This window comes from Saccopteryx leptura, chromosome 3 (genome assembly GCF_036850995.1).
Source record: "Saccopteryx leptura isolate mSacLep1 chromosome 3, mSacLep1_pri_phased_curated, whole genome shotgun sequence".
NCBI lineage: Eukaryota > Metazoa > Chordata > Mammalia > Chiroptera > Emballonuridae > Saccopteryx > Saccopteryx leptura.
Genome location: NC_089505.1, coordinates 177730636 through 177753141, shown reverse-complemented (window position 1 = coordinate 177753141; position 22506 = coordinate 177730636). Strand labels below are relative to the sequence as shown.

The following is a 22506-nucleotide window of genomic DNA, read 5'->3' as shown; positions in this document are numbered from 1 at the left end:
TGTTCCAGTTCTTTGTAACTCCCTGGATGCCTGCGACTTTGCCTTTTCGCTAGAGCTATAAACAGCTGGAGATGTCACATATGATTTTAAGGATTAAAAAAAAATTAAAACTTGCTAAATGCTTTCAGGAGATCTCTCATATTCTAGTTGGGCATGTGCAAAGTGCGGGATGAGTAAATAAAGTGGTGTGGGAGTCCATCACCTGGGACCCTCCTGGCTGGGCACCAGCAATTACATAATTGAGAGTCTGTAAAGGGCCAAGTATCTGGACACGTGGTCGCCAAAGACAAATGCACCTTCATAATGCGGTTGTCACACTGAGGAGAGTTAAAGGTAAAGGTGATATTTCATCCACTGCTCCCAGTCTGTCCTTTCCTTACCTGACCTCTGAAATGGAGCCACTGGCCTTGAAAAGCCCAGTGTCTAAAATTAATATTCTTTCCCATCTGACTAAGAAGGAGGCAACAGCTGAGCAACATGAGATCAAGGGCTGTATTAGTTTAAACAGGGGCTCAAAGTGGCATTTGAGAGCGAGGATTTTTCTTTTCACAGTGGAGACTTGTCTTTTCAGAAGATTTATACTGACTGGCAGTGAAGATGTATACCAGAAAGTTGTGTAGTCTTTTTGAACTCTGAAAAACTTCCCTTTATCTGTCAGGACTGATACTCTACACCAAAATCCTAGGATGTCCTCCTATAAATGGTAATTACTCTATTTTTTTTAAGTTGTTATAAACTTTAAAATCTCTTTATCTTCATGTTTCCTTAAATAACAACTTGTACCAAACTCCAAGTAGAGATTAACATTAAATTATTTTTCAAAATTATAACACCTTGGACCTAAGCTTTTGTTTTAATGTTATTTTTTGTGTGTTTTTGATTCAACTTGAGTACCATTTGCAATTACATATTATATTTTAGTCTTAATTTGCTTTAGAATAATCATGTATTTCTATCCTCATTTTAATAATTTATTTTTCAGGGCAATTTGAAAGAATTCTAATAGTGGTCTATAATGTATCTTATAAAGTTCTGGTTGAAATTATTTACATTTTAGTGTGTTTGACTATAAGATCTTTGTGTGGCTAAGTTAAATTTTAAATGATTTAAAACTCAAGGTTTAAATGAATTGAGAAAATGAGATGAGGTTTTGTGGCAATAAATACAGACTATTTTAAATTGAGAAAAAGATGGAAGAAGAAATTTTCAGAAAAATCTCTAGCAGGGGGCCTCAGAAATTGGGGTTGGGAACCTCCCATAAATTCAAATTACCTCCTCCATATAGTCAAGGAATGTGTAGACACATGCATGCATACATACACATAGATCTCTAGTGTTGAAAAAGTATTACGTGTATTACCAAATTGTAAGGGAAGTATTTCAAGGAAAGCACAAGCATTTGAAGTTCTTGGCACCGTGCTATTAACGAAGATGGTAAGAAAAGTATCTGGGTATAAGAGGGCTATACAGAGACAAATTTCTTTAAAAAAAAATTAACATCAGCCTGACCAGGCAGTGGCGCAGTGGATAGAGCATCGAACTGGGATGTGGTGGACCCAGGTTTGAGACCCCGAGGTTGCCAGCTTGAGCGCAGGCTCATCTGGTTTGAGCAAAGCTCACCAGCTTGGACCCAAGGTTGCTGGCTTGAGCAAGGGGTTACTCAGTCTGCTGTAGCCCCACGGTCAAGGCACATAAGAGAAAGCAATCAATGAACAACTAAGGTGTCGCAACAAAGAACTAATGATTGATGCTCTCATTTCTCTCCGTTTCTGTCTGTCCCTATTTGTCCCTCTCTCTGATTCTCTCTCTGTCTCTGTAAATAAAAAAAAAAACAAAAAAAATCAAACAGGTTAAAGTGTAGGCAGAGAAGGGTTCATTTGGTAGAGACCACTCCCCAGAGCAGGGCAAAATTCCCAGGAGAAGCCTGTAGACTCTTTCAACAGGAAGCCCTTTCTACTGGAAAAAGAAGAAGCAAAATCTTCAATCCCTATGAAATACCAAGAAACTTTATATTCTGTATTTAAACAGGCCACTTGATATAAATATTTTATGCAGTGAGGAAAATAATGTTGCCCAGTGAAACTTAAGTTTGCTTCTTACTGTTTCCTTTTGTAGGAAAATGTGGGTGGGGGTAAAAGGAAGCTTTCCCCCTTTTAAAGTTCCATCACTGAAACTCAATATTAATATTAGCATTTCTTGTCTTATGTTTGGATCCTCTCTCTAGTTTAAACAGAAGAGACTTCAAAATTTTGCCAGTCATTTTCCTCAAAGTGAAATATGTGAGTAAGTGATGAGAACTGTGTTTCCTTTCTCCACTCTACAGTCAAGAGGAAAGTGCAGCCCCAAGTCATGATTGTGTCCTGATTTACAAGTCAGGGACCACTGGAGAGGAAGCCTGCACTCCAGACAGTAGTAACTTCATTGGACTGACCACCAAGATGTTAAAAGTGAAGAGGTTGGAAGAAATCACCACGTGTTATCACAGTAACCATCTGGAGAAAATGGCCTTTTTTCAGTGCATGGAAAAGGTTGAGAAGATGAAGTGTTTTCTGGAAGAAAGGCCTAGTGAGCAGAGTTCAGGATCTGGAATTAATGAGGTAATTGTGTGCTTAATTTAGTCTCCCAAAAAGTATTGATTCCACCTTATCTTTCCTACACATTTCAATAAAAAGAACCATTTATCAGAACCTTTCACATTCTACTTTGTCACTTGGGTGTAGAATTAGGGAATATCTATAAATAGGTAAGCTTTAATTTTGTTTCACTGAGGATTATGCATTGTAAAGTATACAGTTGAGTTTGGTAAGAATTTAGAAGGCCTTTGATTATGCCTCTTCCTGCAGGCTAAATTGTAATTAGTGGCTTCAAATTTATGAAAGTGCATTTATGGAAACACATATTTCTTAAGATGTACTTCTGAGAAGCATACCGCGAGGGGTACAAATGCTTTGCAGAAGTTTCAAATTTCCTCAAGACCTTAAATCTCCTCTCAGGGTTGGTATAGGGCTGTTGACACTGACAGTCAGACCCAAGGATAAACTAGACTTGTGTGATGCACTCTTGTGTCCTCATGTGTGCCGTATAAGGGCCCTGAGCCCAGTTATGGCTGCTTGATCTTTGGCCTAAACTTAACCAAGGGGTAATCTCATCTGGATAATAGGATGATAGCTGTTGTGAAAATTAGGGGTGACAATGTATAAAAACCACTTAGCATAGTATCTGTCACTATGGTAAGCATTTAATGAACGTTAGCCAGCAACAGTCACTCCTCTATCTTAGCATAGTCAGCTCCCTCTTATCCATCCATAGGTGGGTGGTTCCCAGCCCAGTACAGGCTTCATAGTGTTTTGTCTGTGCCTTTATTCTAAGCAATTTTTTTCTTTTTATCTTTCTTTTTAAACATCTTTTTTTTTCATTTTAGAGAGGACAGGGAGAGAGAGAGAGAGAGAGAGAGAGAGAGAGAGAGAGAGGAGAGAGACAGAGAGAGAGAAGTGGGGGAGGGGCTGGAAGCATCAACTCCCATATGTGCCTTGACCAGGCAAGCCCAGGGTTTCGAACCAGCGACCTCAGTATTTCCAGGTCGACGCTTTATCCACTGCGCCACCACAGGTCAGGCCTATCTTTCTTTTTAAATTAATTTTAATTTATTGTGTTAACATTGGATTTAAGTGTCCCACTCAATATAACACCCTCACCCTCCAACCACGTGCCCCCATTACACCCTGTTTGCCCTCATCCCCCTGACTCCCTCCCCCTTTTTTTTTCTGGGATTTGCTGTCCTGTGATCTGTATCTGTGTGTTATGTACATATAATTTTACTAATCCCTTCACCTTCTCTGATTCCATCCCCTCACCCCCCTTCCTTCTGACAGCTGTCCCTCTGCTTCCTGTGACCCCATCTCTACCTCTATTCTATTCCTCAGTTCATCTTGTTTATTAGATTCCACATATAAAGAAGATCATATGATATTTGTCTTTCTCTGCCTGGCTTATTTCACTTAGCATAATAATCTCCAGGTCCATTCATACCATCGCAAAAGGTAAGGTTTCCTTCTTTTTCATGGTCATGTATTATTATTCCATTGTGCATATGTATCACAGCTTTTTGTGTGTGTGTGTGTGTGTGTGAAGAGACTGAGAGAGGGACAGACAGACAGGAAGGGAGAGAGATGAAAAGCATCAATTCTTCGCTGCGGATCCTTAGTTGTTCATTGTTTGCTTTCTCATATGTGCCTTGACCGGGGGGCTACAGCAAACTGAGTGATCCCTTGCTCAAGTCAGTGATCTTGGGTTCAAGCTGTGCTCAAACCAGATGAGCCCACACTCAAGCCGGCAACCTTGGGCTTTCGAACCTGGGTCCTCCGTGTCCCAGTCTGATGCTCCAACCACTGTGCCACCACCTGCTCAGGCATGTATCACAGCTTTTTAATCCACTCATCCACTGACGAACACTTGGGCTGTTTCCAGATCTTGGCTATTGTAAACAATGCTGCAATAAACATGGGGGTGCATATCTTCTTTTGAATCAGTGATTTGGTATTCTTAGGATATATTCCTAAAAGTAGGATAGCTGGGTCAAAAGGCAGTTCCATCTTTAAGTTTTTGAGGAAATGCCATACTGTTTTCCACAGCGGCTGCACCATTCTGCATTTCCACCAGCAGTGCAGGAGGGTTCCCTTTTCTCCACATCCTCACCAGCACTTATTCTGTATTGATTTGTTAATTAGTGCCAGTCTGACAGGTGTGAGGTGGTATCTTATTGTGGTATTAATTTGCATTTCTCTGATGATTAGTGACATTGAACATTTTTTCATATGCCTATTCGCCATCTGTATGTCCTCTATGGAGAAGTGTCTATTCAGTTCTTTTGTCCATTTTTTAATTGGATTGTTTACACCTTCCTACCTTCCTGGTGTTGAGTTTTAGAAGTTCTTTATAAATTTGGGTTATTAATCCCTTATCAGACGTGTTGGCGAATATGTTCTTCCACTGTGTGGGTTGTCTTTTTATTTTGTTCATAGTGTCTTTTGCTATGCAAAAGCTTTTTTGTTTGATATAGTCCCATTTGTTTATCCTGTCTTTTATTTCACTTGCTTATGGAGATATATCAGCAAAAATATTGCTATGAAAGATATCGGGGAGTTGACTGCCTATGTTTTCTTCCAAGATGTTTATGGTTTTACGGCTTACATTTAAGTCTTTTATCTATTTTGAGTTTATTTTTTGAATGGTGTAAATTGGTTGTCTAGTTTCATTTTTTTGCATGTACCTGTTCAATTTTTCCAACACCGTTTATTAAAGAGACTGTCTTTATTCCATTGTATGCTTTTACCTCCTTTGTCAAATATCAAATGACCATAAAGGCGTGGGTTTATTTCTGGATTCTCTGTTTTGTTCCATTGATCTATATGCCTCTTCTTATACCAGTACCAAGCTGTTTTGATCACAATGGCCTTGTAGTATAACTTGATATCAGGAAGTGTGGTACCTCCCACTTTATTCTTTATTTTCAAGATTGCTGAGGGTATTCATGCTCTTTTTCAGTTTCATATAAAGTTTTGGAATATTTGTTTATATCTTTAAAGTATGCCATTGGTATTTTAATAGGAATTGCACTGAATTTATAGATTGCTTTGGGTAGTATAAATATTTTAATGATGTTTATTCTTCCTATCCATGAACACGGTATATGCTTCCACTTGTTTGTATCTTCCTGGATTTCTTTTTTCAATATCTTATAATTTTCTGAGTACAAGTCTTACCTCCTTGGTTAAATTTATTTTTAGGTACTTTATTTTTCTTGTTGCAATAGTGAAGGGGATTATTTTCTTTTTTTTTTCTTTTTTTTTTTTTTTTGTATTTCTCCGAAGCTGGAAACGGGAGGCAGTCAGACAGACTCCCGCATGTGCCCGACCGGGATCCACCCGGCACGCCCACCAGAGGGCGATGCTCTGCCCATCTGGGGCGTCGCTCTGTCGCGACCAGAGCCACTCTAGCGCCTGGGGCAGAGGCCAAGGAGCCATCCCCAGTGCCTGGGACATCTTTTGCTCCAATGGAGCCTCGGCTGCGGGAGGGGAAGAGAGAGACAGAGAGGAAGGAGAGGGGGAGGGGTGGAGAAGCAGATGGGTGCCTCTCCTGTGTGCCCTGGCCGGGAATCGAACCCGGGACTTCCGCAAGCCAGGCCGACGCTCTACCGCTGAGCCAACCGGCTAGGACCGGGGGTTGTTTTCTTAATATTTCTCTGACAATTTATTGTTGGTATATAAAAATGTCACTGATTTCTAAACATTAATTTTATATTCTGCCACCTTGCTGAATTCATTTATCACATCTAGTAGTTTTTTGACTGAGACTTTAGGGTTTTCTATGTACAGTATCATATCATCAGCAAATAATGATAGTTTTACTTCTTTTTTTTCCAATTTGGATGCCTTTTATTTCTTCTTCTTGTCTGATTGCTGTGGCTAGGACTTCCGGAACTATGTTGAATAAGAGTGGTGAAAGGAGGCACTCCTGCTTGTTCCTGATCCTAAGGGGATTGCTTTTAATTTTTGCCCATTGAGTATGATGTTGGCTGTGGGTTTGTCATAGATGGCCTTTATCATGTTGAGGTATGTTCCCTGTATTCCCACTTTGCATGGATGCTGGATTTTATCAAATGCTTTTTCTGTAGATCTTGATATAATCATGTGATTTTTATCTTTCCTTTTGTTTATGTGATGAATCACATTTATTGATTTGTGCATGCTGTCCCAGCCTTGCCTCCCAGAATAAATCCCACTTGATCATGAGGTATGCTCTTTTTGATGTATTACTGGACCTGGTTTGCTAATATTTTATTGAGAATTTTAGCATTTATGTTGATCAGGGATATTGGCCTATAGTTTTCTTTTTTTGTAGTGTCTTTATCTCGTTTTAGAATGAGGACAATGCTTGCCTTCCTCTTGAATGTTTTGAAATAGCTTCAGAAGGAGAGGTGTTAGTTCTTCTTTAAATGTTTGGTAAAACTTGCCTGTGAAGCCATTCGGTCTAGGATTTTTGTTTGCTGGGAGTTTTTTGATAACTGCTTCAATTTCATGTGTTGTAATAGATCTGTAGGTTTTCTGATTTTTCCAGATTGAATTTTGGAAGATTATATATTTCTAGAAATTAAGCTATTTAATCTAGGTTGTCCAGTTTTTTGGCATATAGACCTTCGTAGTATTTTCTTACAATTCTTTGTATTTCTGCCATGTCAGTTGTTACTTCTCCTCTTTCATTTCTAATTTTATGTTTTTGAGTCCTCTCTCTCTTCATTTTTTTGATGAGTCTGGTTAAAGCTTCATCAATCTTGTTTATCTTTCCAAAGAACAAGCTCTTGGTTTCATTGATCTGCTGTATTTTTTTTTTAGTCTTTATGTCATTTATTTCCTCTCTGATCTTTATTATTTCCTTCCTTCAACTTCCTCTGGAGTTTATTTGTTGTTCCTTTTCTAGTTCTCTTAGGTGCAGGGTTAAGTTGTTTATCTGAGCTTTTTCTTGCTTCTTAAGGTATGCCTGTAATGCTATGAACTTCCTTCTTAGGTCTGCTTTTGCTGTGTCCCATAGATTTTGAGTTGTTGTATGATCATTTTTATTTGTTTCAAGGAAATTTTTTATTTCTTCCTTGATCTCATTGTTAACCCATTCACTATTTAATAAATGCTATTTAGCCTCCATGTGTTTTAATGTTTTTCAGTTTTTCTATTGTAGTTGATTTTTAGGTTTTTTCCATTGTGGTCAGAAAAGATGCTTGATATGATTTCAGTCTTCTTAAATTTATTGAGACTTGTTTTGTGTCCTAACATGTGGCCTATCCTAGAGAATGTACCATGAGCACTTAAAAATAATGTATATTTCACTGCTTTGGGATAAATGGCTCTGAAGATATCAATTAAATCCAGTTGATCTAGTGTGTTGTTTAAGGCCACTGTTTCTTTGTTAATTTTCTGTCTGGAGGATCTGTCCAATGATGTTAGTGGGGTCTTACAATCTCCTACTATTATAGCATTGCTGATAATCTCAGCCTTTATATCCATCAAAATCTGCTTTATATATTTAGGTGCTCCTATATTAGGTGCATAAATTTTTACAATGGTTATAACCTCTAGTTGGAGTGCTCCCTTTATCATTATGTAGTGACCTTTTTTATCTCTTACTATAGCCTTTGTTTTAAAGGCTATTTTGTCAGATATAAATATTGATACACCAGCTTTTTTTTTCATTTCCACTTGCATGAAATACTTTTTTCCATCCCTTCACTTTCAGTCTATGTGTATCTTTTGTTCTGAGCTGAGTCTGTTGTAGACAGCATATGTATGGGTCCTATTTTCTTATCCATGCAGCTACCCCATGTCTTTTGATTGGAGTATTTAATCCATTTACATTTAAGGTTATTATTGATATGTACTTATTTAATGCCATTTTATTCTTGAATACAATCTTCTTTTTCATTATTTCTTTTTTCCTTTGCTCTTTTTACAGCAGGCCCTTTAACATTTCTTGCAATACTGGTTTGGTTGTCATGAATTCCTTGAGTCTTTTTTGTCTGGGAAGCTTTTTATTTTTCCTTAAATTTTAAATGATATCCTTGCTGGATAAAGTAGTCTTGGCTGTAGGTTCTTGTTTTGCATCACTTTGAATATTTCTTGCCAATCACTTCAGACCTCACATGTTTCTGTTGAGAAGTCAGATGTCCTTCTTATGGGACTCCTTTGTAGGTAATTTAATACTTTTCTCTTGCAGCTTTTAGTATTCTTTCTTTATCTCTTAACTTTGGCATTTTGATTATGATGTGTCTTGGTGTAGGCCTCCTTGGGTTCCTCTAATGGGACTCTCTGTGCTTCTTGTACTTGTCTGACTTTTACCTTCATCAATTTAGGGAAATTTTGAGCTGTGATCTCTTCAAACACATTCTCTATCCCTTGTTCATTCTCTTCTCCTTCAAGAACCCCTATGATGTGGATGTTGTTTCTCTTCATGTTGTCACAGAGGTCTCTTAGAGTTTCCTCAGTCTTTTTGAGCCTCTTTTCCTTTTGCTGCTCTGCTTCTGTGCTTTCGTTTATCTTGTCCTCTAAATCGCTGATTGATCCTCTTCTTCTTCCAGCCTGCTGTTGATTCCTTTTAGTGTAGACTTCATTTCTGATATTGTATTTATCATTTCTGACTAGTTCTTTTTCATTATTTCAGTGTCCTTTTTGATGCTTGCTATCTCTTTATTTAGGTGCTCATTATGACCATACATTGTTGCTCTAAGGTCCTTGAACATTCTAAAAATCATTATTTTAAACTCTGTGTCTGGTAGTTTGGTTACTTCCATCTCATTTAGTTCTTTTTCTGGGGATTTCTTTTGTTGATTCATTTGCATCATATTTCTTTGTCCATTTTGTCTGTGTGTTACATAGTGCTGTCTGACTTTGAAATTTGTTGTGGTGTCTTTATGAGGAAGATGGGCTCAGTGGTACTGATTTCCAGCCCACCTGTTTTCCTTGCTGTAAGGCCAGTAGCCATGGCGACCATCACAGCCGTCTGGCCCATGCAGGTGTGAATTTGATTCAGACAGATGGTAATGAAACAACAGAGCCAAGAACTGGTGGGCCATTAGCTTTAATCCTCACTTGCTCCTGGTGAGCAAGAAATACACACAGTGGGAAAACACTTCCCTTCCCTTTCCATTCAGGGCTCTCAAAGCCACTGACCTATCTGAGTTTCCTAGAATCAAAGTTTCTACCTCACCAACCTTATTGACCTCTGTTGCCCATCTCCTCCTCTCTGCACAAACTCTGCACAAACTGGCTTCTCCTTCAGCACTCCACCATTTTGGCTGCTTCTCCTTTCCTCCACATGGCCTTTCTCTGCTCTCCTCCAGCATGGGCTCCTCTGCCCCATTTTATAGTGTAGAAATCAAAACCTTTAATCCAATATACAAACAAGGAAGTCTCTGATACAAAGTCACTTATCTGAGGCATAATGGGATTCCTCATGAGATTGCACCACCTCATATCATGCAACAATCAAGGGTATGGAGTAAAGCTTAGTCTTAAAACTAAGCCTTAGGCTTTAATGACTCTTCCTGCTTACAGCCTGTCCCCCACACCAAATGCAAACTATAAGCAAGCAAACATGTATATCATATTTGCAAACTTATTGGACCCACACTTGCTCTAGGATGCTTCTTGAGGGTAGTATTTTCCCTCCTGTTGTATATGTGTATTGAATGCAGTTGGTCCTTTTGTAGATGCTCTAATCCCTTCAGGCTGGCTGAAGTGTCAACCTTGATCATGTGTATTACACACTGTGTAATGTCTGTCCTGTTGGGTGTATTTATTCTCCACAGTGTTTGGTGCCTGCTGGACTCCTTTGTGCATGGTGCTTGTGTAATTAGCTAAGTCTAGGGTTGGTGCTGTTTTCCACATACTGCTGGTTGTGTCAGTTCTAGGTCTTCTTGGGTTGGTGTTAGCCATTGTTTGTAACCTGCCTTGGGCTATCTGTCTGGAGCTATTTCTCTGTTCACTGTTTGTGTCTGCTGTATCTGGATAGCACAGAGGGGCCAACATGTGTATAAGGATAAGCTTCCTCTTGCTTAGAGATGACAGAAACTCTGTAAAAGCCCCAAGCTCTGTAAGATTTGCCTCCATGTTTCAGCTGATCCTCTTCCTCTTGCAGCTGCCTGCTCTTCCCACAGAGTCTTCTGTAGTAAGACTGTAGTGTAGGCTCAGACTGTCCTCACTCAACCAACCCCTCTACTGGTTGAAATCTTGGTGGGTGAGGGCTGCTGAGGTTGGGAATACAATGTTATAGGGACCACTTACTTCAGGGTTCTGTTGGTCAGGACCTCAGTACAGGGAAAGTGGCCCCTATTCCAGAATCTAATCCCTCAGCCACTGCTGGATACTCAAATTTTATTTCTCCCCAGCAATATGAGTGGCAGATTCAGATCGAATGGGGCCAACAATCCCCTCTGCAGAAGTTCTTACAGCTGGTAGGACCCTGGTCTCATGGAGGAAGACTGAGAGATTCCTCTCCTGGGGCTGACTGTGCCCCCCCCAAGTGGCTAAGCCCCTTGATCAGACCAAATAACAGGCTCACAGGGACTCACACTTTAAATGTCTGTGCTTCAAGCATCTCTCCCTTCCCCCTATGGAATCTAGCCCAGAGGTACAGGAGATCCAGCACCTGGGCCAGCTGGCTCTGAAGTTCCACCTTATCCAAAGCACATGAGCTGCTGTGCCAGTGCTGGTCACAAAGAGCAGAACTTGCCTCAGCTGGGTCAGATGTGAGAAACTCTTCCTCTAGCTAGCTTTGTTAGGTCCCAAACCGATGCTCTCCATAGCTGGTCACTGGATGTGTCAGCCCTGGGCCACCCTGGAGGGAACCTGGCACTAACCAATGGGAGACACTACCTGTGACTGGCCCTCAGCAACCTTCTTTGACCTACAAGCAATCCAGAGTTTGTGACTGTGTCTGCTGAACCCAGGTGCACATGGAAATACAAAGCTGCACACCTAGGCTGGTTTATACCCACCCTGGGCCTGGGGGAAAGTCTGCTTAAAAGGCGAAGGTTCCCTGAGCCTGCCTCCTGCAGCCTCTGACTGCTGGCTGCTTGTTGGGCTGGGCCACTGAAAAAAGCCTCTGCTAGAGTCTAGAGCCTGTGGCAATTCAGGGATTAGGAACAGTTGTGGGTGTGGCTCGACCCCAGGTGTTAGTCTGTCCAGATTTTTTTCATAAACTTCAGTAAGGTGTGGCCCCAGGAGTCTGGTGAGTGTGGCCTTTGAGACCCAGAGGTGTGATCTGCCACTCTCTGGACAGTTTCTACTGAGTCTCCTGTAAGGCCTAATCACCAGTCATAGACTTGGGAGGATGTGGAGGAAAGCTCCACTCTCAAAGCTAGAAAACTGAGTCACTGATGCACCTCTGCTTCCTGGCTGACTTCTCAGAACAGCCAGGTCTCCATGGGGTGGGCAGGAGAGACTCCCACGAGTGAGGCAGTTGCTTTTCTCCAGAATGATGCCACTCAGAGGGGATTGCTCCACCCAAGAGGGATGGCAACTGTGACTGTGGTATTGGAGAATGACTCAGCACAGGGTTTCTGGTGGCCATCCCCCAAGATATCTCTCCCTGGGACCAACTTCACACTCTCCTCATGCAACTCTAGTCCTCTCAGCCCTCCCTCTGCAGGAGCCCTGGGTAGTGGCTGTGTTGGTCAAATAAGTTTGTAAATATGATATATATGTTTGCTTGCTTATAGTTTGCATTGGGTGTAGGGGACAGGCTGTAAGCAGGCAGGATTCTTATAGCCTAAGGCTTAGTTTTAAGACTAAGCCTTTCCCACCCTTTTTGATGTGGGGTGGTGCAGTCTCATGAGGAATCCCATTATGCCTCAGATAAGTGACTTTGTGTCGGAGACTTCCTTGTTTGTATATTGGACTAAAGGTTTGGATTTCTGCACTATAAAGAGGGGAAGACTGAGAGCTTGCTCTCTCTTGGTTCCTGAGATTAGCATTAGAGCAGAGAGCAGGTTGGAGAGCACAGTAAGGCCACGTGGAGGAGAGAAGAGGCAGCCAAGATGGCAGAGTGCTGAAAGAGAAGCCAGTTAATGCAGAGTTTGTGTAGAGAGAAGGAGATGGGGAACAAAGGAGAATGAGCTAGTGAGCTGGAAACTTTTGATTCTAGGAAACTTGGATAAGTCAGTAGCTTTGTGAGTGCTGAATGAGTGGGTTTTGGAGCCCAGTGTGTGTTTTTACTTGCCCGCTGGGTGCAAGCTAGGATTAAAGATAATGGCCTACCAGTTTTTGGCTCTGTTGTTTTATTACCATCTGTCCGAATCCAATGTGAACCTGCATGGGCTGGGCGGCTGTGATAGTGGCCGTGGATACTGGCCATACAGGCTGTAAACAAGATTTTCCCTTTAAGATGAAGCCTGCGTCTCTGAGAGCTCTTTCTCGCAGACAGAAACCTCGACTCTTTTCACTACCAGATACTGTGTGGTCATCTCTTCTAGGCTCTGGGGCTTTAGGCTGGGACACTGGTTTGGGGCTGAGGACCCTTCCCTCTCAGAGCAACCCTCCCCGCAGGAGAGTCCCTCCAGGCCCTCCACCCTGCTCGCTCCTGGGAGCGGGGCAGCCCTTTCTGCATCTTAGCCCTTTCTCAGTCTTGATGTGGCTTCTTCTGTGATCCTTGGTTATAGACTCCTCTTCGTTTAGTCCAAAGTTGGCTTTTCAAGATGACTGTTCTTAAATTAAGTTGTAATCCAATTTGGTCCTGGAGGTGGCAGTTGGAACGTCTGCCTACTCTGTTGCCATCTTGGAATCTTTCTAAGCAATTGCTTTGAACGTGTCACTGTTATCTAGCTTCTCTCCTCAAGGTCAAGACCTCAGATTACTCATCCTTGCATTCCCAGTTGCTTTCCCAATTACTGGCACATAATAGGCATTAAAAAAAAAGTTTATGGAAGGAACAGAGCTATTTAAGTGAAATCTGCCTTCAGGTTGAGGGCTAGGAGTCACTGTTTTTAATAATCAGAGCAACTGATTCTTATTAAGCAGGTGTGGGAAACAGCTTCATCCAGCTACTTTCTGAAAAAACACTATTCAGATAGGAAGGGCCTTTCTAACGAGTGGCGAATAAAACTGAGCTGTTAGGTGTAAAGGGCAGGGGAGCCTTTATAGTAAGTGAATAAAAAATGATAAAATGTACTGGAGAGAAGTGAGTTAGGTCAAAACAGGTTGTTTTGTTTTTTTTAGATCTCCACATCTCTAATGAGTTAATATCTTGTTCAATATACACCAAGAAGAAAGTTTCATGGGCAAAAATGTCAGTTGGATACAAAGGACTTTCTTATTAGGGCTGTTTACAGTGCAGACAGGATTTCTTTTCCTGTTCATTAATTTCTGTAGGACAGAGAAGACAAAATATTTGTCATGGGTCCTGGCCAGTTGGCTCAGTGGTAGAGCGTTGGCCTGGTGTGCAGTAGTCCTGGGTTTGATTCCCGGCCAGGGCACACAGGAGAGGTGCCCATTTGCTTCTCCATCCCTCCCCCTCTCCTTCCTCTCTGTCTCTCTCTTCCCCTCCCACAGCCAAGGCTCCATTGGAGCAAAGTTGGCCCGGGTGCTGAGCATGGCTCCATGGCCTCTGCCTCAGGCACTAGAATGGCTCTGGTTGCAACAGAGCAATGCCCCAGATGGGCAGAGCATCACCCCCTGGTGGGCATGCCAGGTGGATCCTGGTGGGGCGCATGCAGGAGTCTGTCTGACTGCCTCCCCGTTTCCAACCTCAGAAAAATACAAAAAAAAACAAAACAAACCAAACAAAAAAACCATATATATATATAATTTGTCATGGATAACCAATTATCTTAGTTTATATAAATTCAATTATTTTTCTAGCACTGTTTTCTTACAGATTCTCATATAATTTTATAAGTAGGCCATCTCTTTAAAGAATGAGATGGTGCTAAGCTGAAACATGAACATTTTTAAGGAAGAATTTGTGTGTGTGTGTGTGTGTGTGATGAACTGTTTAAGAACATTAGACACCAAAGATTGTGGTAGTCAAATATTTTAGGATATCTTTGAGGGAAAGACTGAAAAGGCTGTTCCTCACAAACCCTAAGAGGACATCCTTTGCAACTAACCTGATGTCTCTTGTGCAACCTGGGACAGCTGGCTTTGGTCTTGTGGTCAGTGCTGTGCAGACAGTGGGAAGGAATGGCTACTAGCTCCATACGCCCCATTCAATCTCTTCTTTGTTAAATGGCACAGGGCCCAGAGAGGTCAGTGATAAATTTTCATCTCTTGCCTTGTGGAGGACGGATGAGCACATGGATGTGAGACACAGAGCTCTTCTTTCTGTGGCTTCCAAGGCTCCTGTGCTGTAGGCACTTGTTTGCTGAGTCAGTGGGTGCCAGGGTAGCCAGCGGGCCTTGGCAGTGGGTGGATAGAGAAGGGCATTCCAGCAGCTCAGATGTTTGTGGGTATGTAGGCAGAGCTAGATTGACATGTTTCCATCTTCTGTTGGGGCCACAGTAAAGAGCACTTTCTCTCCAGGGAATTAGTTAAAAACAAAAACAAAAATATTTGTCCCAATATTCTCCACTTAGTCTCCTCTCTCTTTTATTCCTTCTCTCTTTGAGAGATTAGCACCTCTACTCATAGTAGAAACCTTCACGGTGGTGCCCTGGAAAGAATTTGCTCTGACTTTCAGATGCTGTGTGATGTGAGAGCTGTTTTGAAGGCTTGTAGTGCAATTCTTTCTGGAAAAGTCTTTGCTCTCTAGTCCCAAAAGGGCAAATTACATAAAAATTTAACAACGTATGTTTGTTGCCATGGTTTGGTGAAGCTCAGATTCTTTCTCTTTTTCTGCTCTTAACCAGGTTTTTCTATTTCATTTATTTTTCCTCCAATGGATTTATTTTTAACTATCTTCTCCAATTCCTCTATTTTTGTTGAATTCATTAAACATCGCATATTCTAGCATGTTTTGTTCATTTTATTTTTTTTACTTTCCTTTATATCCTGTTTTCTCATGGCTTTTCTCATTGAATTATATTTAAAGGGTGTTCAAAAATCACATAAATGGTGTAAAATTGTAAAAACTTTAGCAGATATACAATAATAAACCAGATCTAAGCACACATAATACGTTGTTGAAATCAAGCAAAATTGAAAAGAAATTCATCTGCCACATATAAGTGATGTACTTAATAGCTACTGTGGATATACCATGAATTTATAGATGATAAATGATGCATAATTATAATTAAAATTACTTTTATACAATCAAATTCAAGATTTTGCCTTAAAATTTTTTTTTGAGTGAGAGGAGAGGAGATAGAGAGACAGACTGCTGCATACACCCTGACCAGTATCTACCCGCAACCCCTGTTTGGGGCCAGTGCTCAAATCAACTTGGCTATCCTTTGCAGCTGAGACTGACGCTTGAACCAGTCAAGCCACTGGCTGGGGGAGGCGGAGAGAGAGAGGGAGAGAGGATGGGGAATGGGAGGGGAAGAGAAGCAGCTGTTTGCTTTTCATGAGTGCCGTAACTGGGGATCAAACCTGGGATATCCACACATTGGACTGACACTCTATTCACTAAGCCCCGGCCGGGGCCTAAAATTTTATTGATTGATTGATTTTAGAGAAAGGAAGAGTGAGAGAGACAGAAACATCAATCTGTTTCTGTGTGTGTCCTGCCCGGGGATTGCAAGGCAACCTCTGCATTTCCAGATGATGCTCTACCCAAGCGAGCTATCTGGCCAGGGTAGATTTCTCCTTTTGTTACCAGTTTATTTCCTTTACGAACAGCCCCACATTCTGCATTTCCCTCAGATCTAATTTATTGTTTAATACAAACACATACATACAAACTATTTGCTTAATCAAAGGCAAAAGAGCCAGATAAATTTTTTTAGGCAACCAGAGTTTCATTCTCCCATTGGGTTCTGTCTGCTTCCCTCTGCCTTCCACTGTTTGCTATACATACCCTTACATTTTATGTCCAGAATGATCTATGTTCTTTGGTTTTCCCACATTCCTGTATACCCAGGAATAATGGGTATACATCTTTATCTTCCATCTAAGAGGCATGGTTCCAACCAGGGAGTAACGCAAAGCTGTGCAGTGAAAAAAAGGATGATCCTAATAGAGGCAGGACTTCACAGCCCCTGAAATGCGTAAATGCTTGGTACAAATACTCCAAAGATCAAACAAAACAAGACACTGACCGACAGGATGTGAAGAGGATAGAGTGGGTGGGAACAAAACATGGATCTGCCTTTTTGGATTGCAGTTGGTGCTTTTAAAAGCAGATGGCATTTCTTGACTAACTGCTATGTACCATCAATGGCATTCATAAAGACTATAGATCTCAAAATAATATAGATAAGGGTAGAGGTTTTGTAATTCTTTTAACCTTACATTTCCTATTCTTTTAACCTTACATTTCCCCACCCCCACTTCTTTGCACCTCACCCTTCGGTGCTAGAGAAAGCTGACTGGCGGTGGCCCAGCCATTAAGACAGATGCCAGTTTCTGCCAAGCTAATAGTCCTTGAACCGGGAACAAGCTCCTTCGTGTTGGTGTCAGTTGTCACCATACGTCTCTCTGACCTGCACCTGTTGCAGATCTGTTACACAGACCATCATCTTTTTCCTTTTAAAGAGGCAGTTTATCTGTGGGTCGTGTAACTGGAAACATCTATTGCAGGACCCTGCAAGAACCCTCTGTGATCCTGCAACAACTACTGTTTAGAACAGGGCATGCCACCACCGAATGCTTGGAAACGTGCTTGTGCTAGATCAGGGGAGGGAAGGAGCTTATAAGCCAAGTGACTTCTTCTATAGCTGCTCCCAGAAAATGGACTTTCCACTTAGAAGGACAGACATCTGGATTGTAGGTAGTGTGTGCCTCATCTCATCTTCCTTACTCTGGTATGTGTTCCGGTCCGTGATGACACGGGGAGGTCACAGAGAGGCTCCTGCTCTTGAGGACACACAGGTAGTAATATCACTTTTAACTAAGGTTCATTTTACTATTCTATTTGAATGTTTCCAATCAGAGAGTGGTGCTTGCCAAAGGGGAGAGAATGCATGCCCAAGACTGCCTCTCAGGAGGGTAGGGTTGATGACAATAGAGGCACATGGTCCCTTTCAGCATTTCTGACACCTGCAATGATTTTCCAAAGCAGCCATTCCTGGTGTGTATTCAAGTCGGTGATCTATTTTTGCGTGCGAGAGCTAAAAATAATGTCAACATCTCTTTATTCTCCTATTTATCTGACTTACTTATGAAAATAACACAAAAGCAAAACTTCCTTTTCCCCTTATTAAGAAGTCGATGGCAGAAACAGTATTTGAGGTATAACCTCTCCTGGGAAGGCTGTCTAACACAGCCTGCTGTGGCTTTCCTTTGAACCCTTGCCTGGTGAAGCCTGTCACCTGATGCTATAGCTATTTCAGGAATGAAATTTAGCCAGGAAAATAGTAAGATTCTGAAAGTTAATTCTTTTTGTCAATTAACATAGATTGAGTACTTTTCAAACAATGTAGGATAGTTTAGAAGGTGCTACAGAAAAGGTCTGCGTCACTGCTGCTCTGGGGGGTGGGTTGCGGTGCTGTTCCTCAACTGTTCCCCATTACCATCTATTTTACTTCCACAGACTTTTTGTTTTTTGCTGCCTAATTGAACCCCTCCTATGAAATCCTAATACTGTGAACAGACTGTTTAGGTATTAAAAGTATATCTGTGCTTTATACATAAAAAGAGTAAGAATTTTTTTATTCTTCCTAAAGAATCAATTTTTACTCCTTGGGTTTGATGTCACTTCCATTGAAAATGCATAATTTACAGTTTAAAACAACTTCTCTGGGGTAGTTGGGGGCAATATATTCCAATGCCTATATGTATATAAATGCCTTATTTATACCTTATTCAATGAGAAACCACAAACTCAGCATTGTGTTGGTATTGAGAGGACTGAGAGCCCTGGGGCCCCGGCTTTCCTAATATGCCTGAGCATTTCTAGATAACTTTGACACAGTGAGCATTCCTGGGACCATTAGGTTCACTTTCAGAGGACTTGCCGAAACGAATCTTGGAATGGTTTATCACCTGATCTATTGTACTTGAGGACAAAGTAAAAGATATAGGGGAAAGATGAGTAGATATGAAGAGACTTTTTTTTTTAAATAAGACATCATAAAACATTATGTCTCTTTAGATCTGACCTAACATCATGGTATTTTTAGACTTTCTACCTCACATCTAGTGACAGTTACAAAGACCAGAGAAACTGGTGACAGTCAGTCAGCAGTGAAGAGCAGAGAGATTCAAAGTCTTCTCTCTAGATAGCAGATACATAGAAAATTGATAACAGGTCAAGTTTATTTAGTGCTTCTAATGTGCCTGGACTGGGGTTCTCCAAATTATTTTTTTTGATGTCTCATCAGAAAGCAGAGCTGAGACAAGAGCATGTATGCAGATGGTTTATTTTGGGAACTGACTTCCAGTATTAAGAATGGGGATCTCAGGTGTGTGAAATGGGGAAGGAGAGAAGCCCCAACAAGGTCACATTCCCATGCTACCATTGCTGAACTATTCACCATAGGACTGAGGAGGTTTCTGATCCATCACTGGGCGCCATCCCGCATTGCTCAAGGGCTGTCCCATAGGTTGACTAACCCCATGGAATTTTCAGTTGCCTATGGATAAATTCTGGGTCCCACCAGGGTCCCAGGCAGCACCTCAACCTCATTTACTACTTTTATTTAGGAAAAAGTGTTTGGTTTGCTAGTCCATTTCTTGTGTAGAAGTAATAGGTGCTCATATGGATACCAGCACAAGCTAGCATTTAATCCATGGCTCATGGCTTCATTCACTCAGGGATTCTGTTTGTGCAGGTTATTGGGACATTTTCATATCAAACAGATACTAAGCTCTGTGCTCTAGCATGTAGGCTGTGACTCAAAGATTAGGAACAGCAGAAGCACAACCTTGAGAGACTTTGGAGGTCAGCTCATCCAACCTTCTTTGAAGGGGGAACTCAAAGTCCAAGAGAGGTAAATGGACTTACCCAACATTTGTGATGCTGAGAGACTACCCTTTCTTAAAATCAGAATTGTCTTCAACCACGTTTTCTATGTTGCTCTTTCCATCTTCTCCTTTATCAGAGCCAGCCTTCTTTACAGAAGGGGTGGGCAACACTGTGCATGGTCACTGTCAAGTTTCCCCGTTGGCCTTTTCCCATGGGGACACAGCACACCAATGACCAGGGCAGCAGCCTGCCTTGCAGGATTGCTACCATCAGCCAGGCCTGCTCGCCTCTTGCCTTAGCACCACATCTTTCTAGGTAGGAGCATCCTGCCTCTTAACTTTTCTACGCCCCCAGGCTCCTCCTCTAAGAGCAGTTTCCCCAAGGCCTCAGTCTGGGAGCTGGCAAGGCTCAGGTTTAATGCACTTGTCTGGGGCCCTGTGTCAGGAAACTTAAAAAAGGCAATGAAATGAGGGGTATGTGAGTCAAATCTCTGATTTGTCTAGTTGACCTTTAGCTTCTAGTATTTGCATTCCAAATGTGAGCAGTGAACAAGGATGTAACATTTTCCTGTCTTAGACTTTTTATACAATTTAGGGCTTATCTCAACTAAATTAAGATAAGGGATAAGTATAAAAATGAATTATAAGAATCTTGTTGAATTCATAATGTATTTGAATTCAAAATCTTTTTGAATTCAAAATGTATTTTTTTCTGTGTCCTTGAGAAAGTACTCTACTTTCTGTAAAATAGAATTGTTTTATAATAGCATTTTCTGACTTCCAGCCACGCAATTTAAGTGGGGTTTTTGCTCGGTTTGTGGTATGCCAGGGTGCAGGTATACGCCTGGGCTTTTTAACTGCAGAGCACTGACAGGGCAGGATAAGTGACCTCCCATTAGTATTGTTACAAGCGCCTGGGCCTGTTTCAGAGCACCTGTCATTTCTGTGGGCCCGTCTGCAGCTTGGGCATCTTTGAGTCTAGCACATATTAGTCTTCTGGATGCTTTCGGATTCTGAAAGGGGTTTTGGGCTACCTAGAACACGTAGAGGGTAGAAGAGGAGGAATCAGCAGGAGGTGAAGATTTTATGTGGAGATTCTAAATCTTCCAGAATCTGCCAAAGACCTTAGCACTCCCCTGAATCACTCAAGCCCCCTCATTTTTCTGGAGAGAGCTTCAGAGTGTCTCACGGGTATGGCCTCAGAAAACACTCATCACCTACTCCAGCCTGAACCCTAAAGAAGCTCCCAACAGCTCTTGGTATTTTCCCAAATTACCCAAGGAAGGAGGGGCTGAAACAGGCAGGGGACACCTGATAAATCTATAGTGTCTAGCACTGTCCATCCCTGGGACATCGTTCTCTAGACCAGTGGTTCTCAAAGCGAGGTCTCTGGACTCCCTGGGGGGTAAGATACAAGACTTTTTTTGATGTCTGAAAGGTCAAAATTATTTTCAAAATAATTCTAATATTTTTGACATTTGCACTCATGCAGAGCAGGCATTGGTGGATAAAACTGGGGCATCTCAGCACAAAGTAAGAGGTGGCAACAAAGTGTACTAGTAATCATAGTATTTTTTTTTTTGGCCACCAGACACTCCAAGATTTTGTTTTTAAAGAGCCAGTTTTCTTTAAGAATGTACTTGATGAAGTGGGAACATAAATGTATTCAATGTAGACGATATCAAAGTCTAAGTATCCATTTAAATCTTGGTGCCTAGATTCTATATAGATTTACTGGATAAAGAATCACCGAGCCCCCTACTGTAAGAAAGATACAGCATTGGAGCCTCTGGGAGTCTCCCCTAATTATTGCCAGATGTGACTCTGGTTTGGATGGCAGTCACTTGGACCTCAGAGATGCAAGAAGTTTCAGTTACTAAGGTCACTGATAGTCCCCAAAGAGACAGACTCTGATAAAATATGCTCATTCATTTAAAGGGTAAATGGAGGTTACATAGTTAGGTTGCAAACACCTCTTTCCTTTCAATCTGCTACTCAACACATTTATAGTGAGGTGTTTTATGTTAAGTGGTTTAAAGAAAGACCACTGGAAATTTATAGTTATTTAGAAATTTAAGAATGGATAATTACAAATGTTAGGTTTCATTTCTTCCCAACCATCTAGAATGAGCATGCTGAATGATATTATGATATGAATAAATTCCTACTTTCTTAAGGCTGTTTTTGCACTTTACCTATTTACGGTTTAAATTTGAGTCTGTTTACTTATTTAGCAAACACATCCTCACTGTGTTGTGTGGGCTAGCCCCTGTGCTAAGCACTTTGCAAATATGGGCTCATTTAAACCTTGTGGGCACCATCCTGCTTTGGATAATAATAATAACAATTGCTAGCATTTATGTTGTATTTATTTAGTTCCTGGCACTGTGATAAGCATTTTTCATACAGCACTTCAATTAATCCTCACCTCATGAATTTGGTATAATTATTACCCCTGTTTTATCTTTTTTTTTTCTTTTCATTTTTCTGAAGCTGGAAACGGGGAGAGACAGTCAGACAGACTCCCGCATGCGCCCGACCGGGATCCACCCGGCACACCCACCATGGGGCGACGCTCTGCCCACCAGGGGGCGATGCTCTGCCCATCCTGGGTGTCGCCATATTGCGACCAGAGCCACTCTAGCGCCTGGGGCAGAGGCCACAGAGCCATCCCCAGCGCCCGGGCCATCTTTGCTCCAATGGAGCCTTGGCTGCGGGAGGGGAAGAGAGAGACAGAGAGGAAAGTGCGGCGGAGGGGTGGAGAAGCAAATGGGCGCTTCTCCTGTGTGCCCTGGCCGGGAATCGAACCCGGGTCCTCCGCACGCTTGGCCGACGCTCTACCGCTGAGCCAACCGGCCAGGGCACCCCTGTTTTATAGATAAGTAAACTGATGCTTAGTGAGGTCAGGAGTTCGCCCAAAGGTATGCAGCTATGTACCATGGTATTTATTTTTGAATAA

The 22506-nt window shown here is 41.6% G+C and overlaps 1 protein-coding gene across 6 annotated transcripts in view; it reads left to right on the top strand.

The window, feature by feature from the left end:
* Positions 1-591: 591 nt before the first annotated feature.
* The window catches only part of MYLK4 (myosin light chain kinase family member 4), a 147466-nt gene continuing 125551 nt past the window's right edge, over positions 592-22506 (top strand). For 4 of the 6 annotated variants that reach the window (XM_066376933.1, XM_066376934.1, XM_066376929.1 and 1 more), the window contains exons 1-2: positions 592-703; positions 2324-2597. In XM_066376933.1, the coding sequence (XP_066233030.1) occupies positions 687-703; positions 2324-2597 (291 nt within the window). In that variant the 5' untranslated portion in view covers positions 592-686. Of the gene's footprint in view, positions 704-2323; positions 2598-17198; positions 17514-22506 lie in introns of those variants that run through there. The other 2 variants (XM_066376935.1, XM_066376931.1) reach the window with 1 other exon arrangement.